Below are 881 nucleotides of genomic sequence, written 5' to 3' on the forward strand. Positions count from 1 at the left end.
CGTGCATTGGGATGTCGATTGCGTTGCCAATGGACCAAGGACGTGCTGTTTTGGAAGAAAAAAAAGATGAACGGCGTCGACTATGTGGGCGCCGAACGACGGCTTTTCCTGTGTTTGTTGTTGAAAATCTAGCTGCTGTTGGTGATTATTTGATGGGGCAAAAATAGAAAAATGCAAAATACTAAATAATCCAAATTCACACAATTGTGGTAAATCAGCATATAATATGCCGCCCACCACACAACCAAGCTTACAAGAAAAATAACATCCATTCGACTGGCTGGCAATTGGAAGTTCTGCCGAAAGTAATTAAAATGAAGATGAATACGCCACCACAGACAGATCAAAACAACAACAACAACAACAGCAGCAGCAGCAAAAGCAAAAAATGGAAGCAATCATTATTATTGTCTGTGAAGAAATGCCAGTTGAATATGTAGAAGAGGGTAGTAAGATGAAGTGTTGCGTAGGCGTTGCGTGAGGCGGCTGGCCAGCAGCAAACGTTTTAAAGCGAAAACGCAGCTGGCCTGCGGTTGGCATGTTTATCTCTGCTTGGATGCTTGAATGACCGGCGCTGGAGATGAAGCGGGTCGGCCGGGTGACGCAACGGCGGCGCCGATCAATCTGGAAAATAAACGCCGGCCGCCTGACGTTACGTGCTGCATGCTTTTCAAACATTCTCCAGTTAGCCATTAGCTTTGCTTAGCCAGTTCACTTTTCCAAAGTTAATTTATAAACCAAGCTTACATGTCTTCTTATTGTTGTTGTTGTTGTTGTGTTTATTATTATTATTATCATTATTATTATTATTATTGTTATGACGACGTCGACGACGACGATTATGATCATGATGATGATCAGTAGGATGCGGATGGTTCATT

General features: G+C 42.7%; 1 protein-coding gene across 1 annotated transcript; it reads left to right on the plus strand.

The window, feature by feature from the left end:
• Nucleotides 1–11: 11 nt before the first annotated feature.
• Tsp_12444 (circadian locomoter output cycles protein kaput) lies at nucleotides 12–564 on the plus strand. The gene is given in 3 exon segments (XM_003368865.1): nucleotides 12–141; nucleotides 321–449; nucleotides 461–564. 3 exon segments carry the CDS (start codon nucleotides 12–14, stop codon nucleotides 562–564), a joined length of 363 nt encoding a protein of 120 aa, XP_003368913.1.
• Nucleotides 565–881: the final 317 nt, after the last annotated feature.

The sequence above is a fragment of the Trichinella spiralis genome (genome assembly GCF_000181795.1).
Source record: "Trichinella spiralis strain ISS 195 chromosome Unknown Scfld1756, whole genome shotgun sequence".
In the NCBI taxonomy this organism is placed as follows: domain Eukaryota; kingdom Metazoa; phylum Nematoda; class Enoplea; order Trichinellida; family Trichinellidae; genus Trichinella; species Trichinella spiralis.

Coding starts and splice junctions, on each gene's coding strand:
- Tsp_12444 (XM_003368865.1), top strand. CDS start 12: ATGTCGATTGCGTTGCCAATGGACCAAGGACGTGCTGTTTTGGAAGAA. Junction 142..320: donor TGAAAATCTAGCTGCTGTTG/GTGATTATTTGA, acceptor ATTAAAATGAAG/ATGAATACGCCACCACAGAC.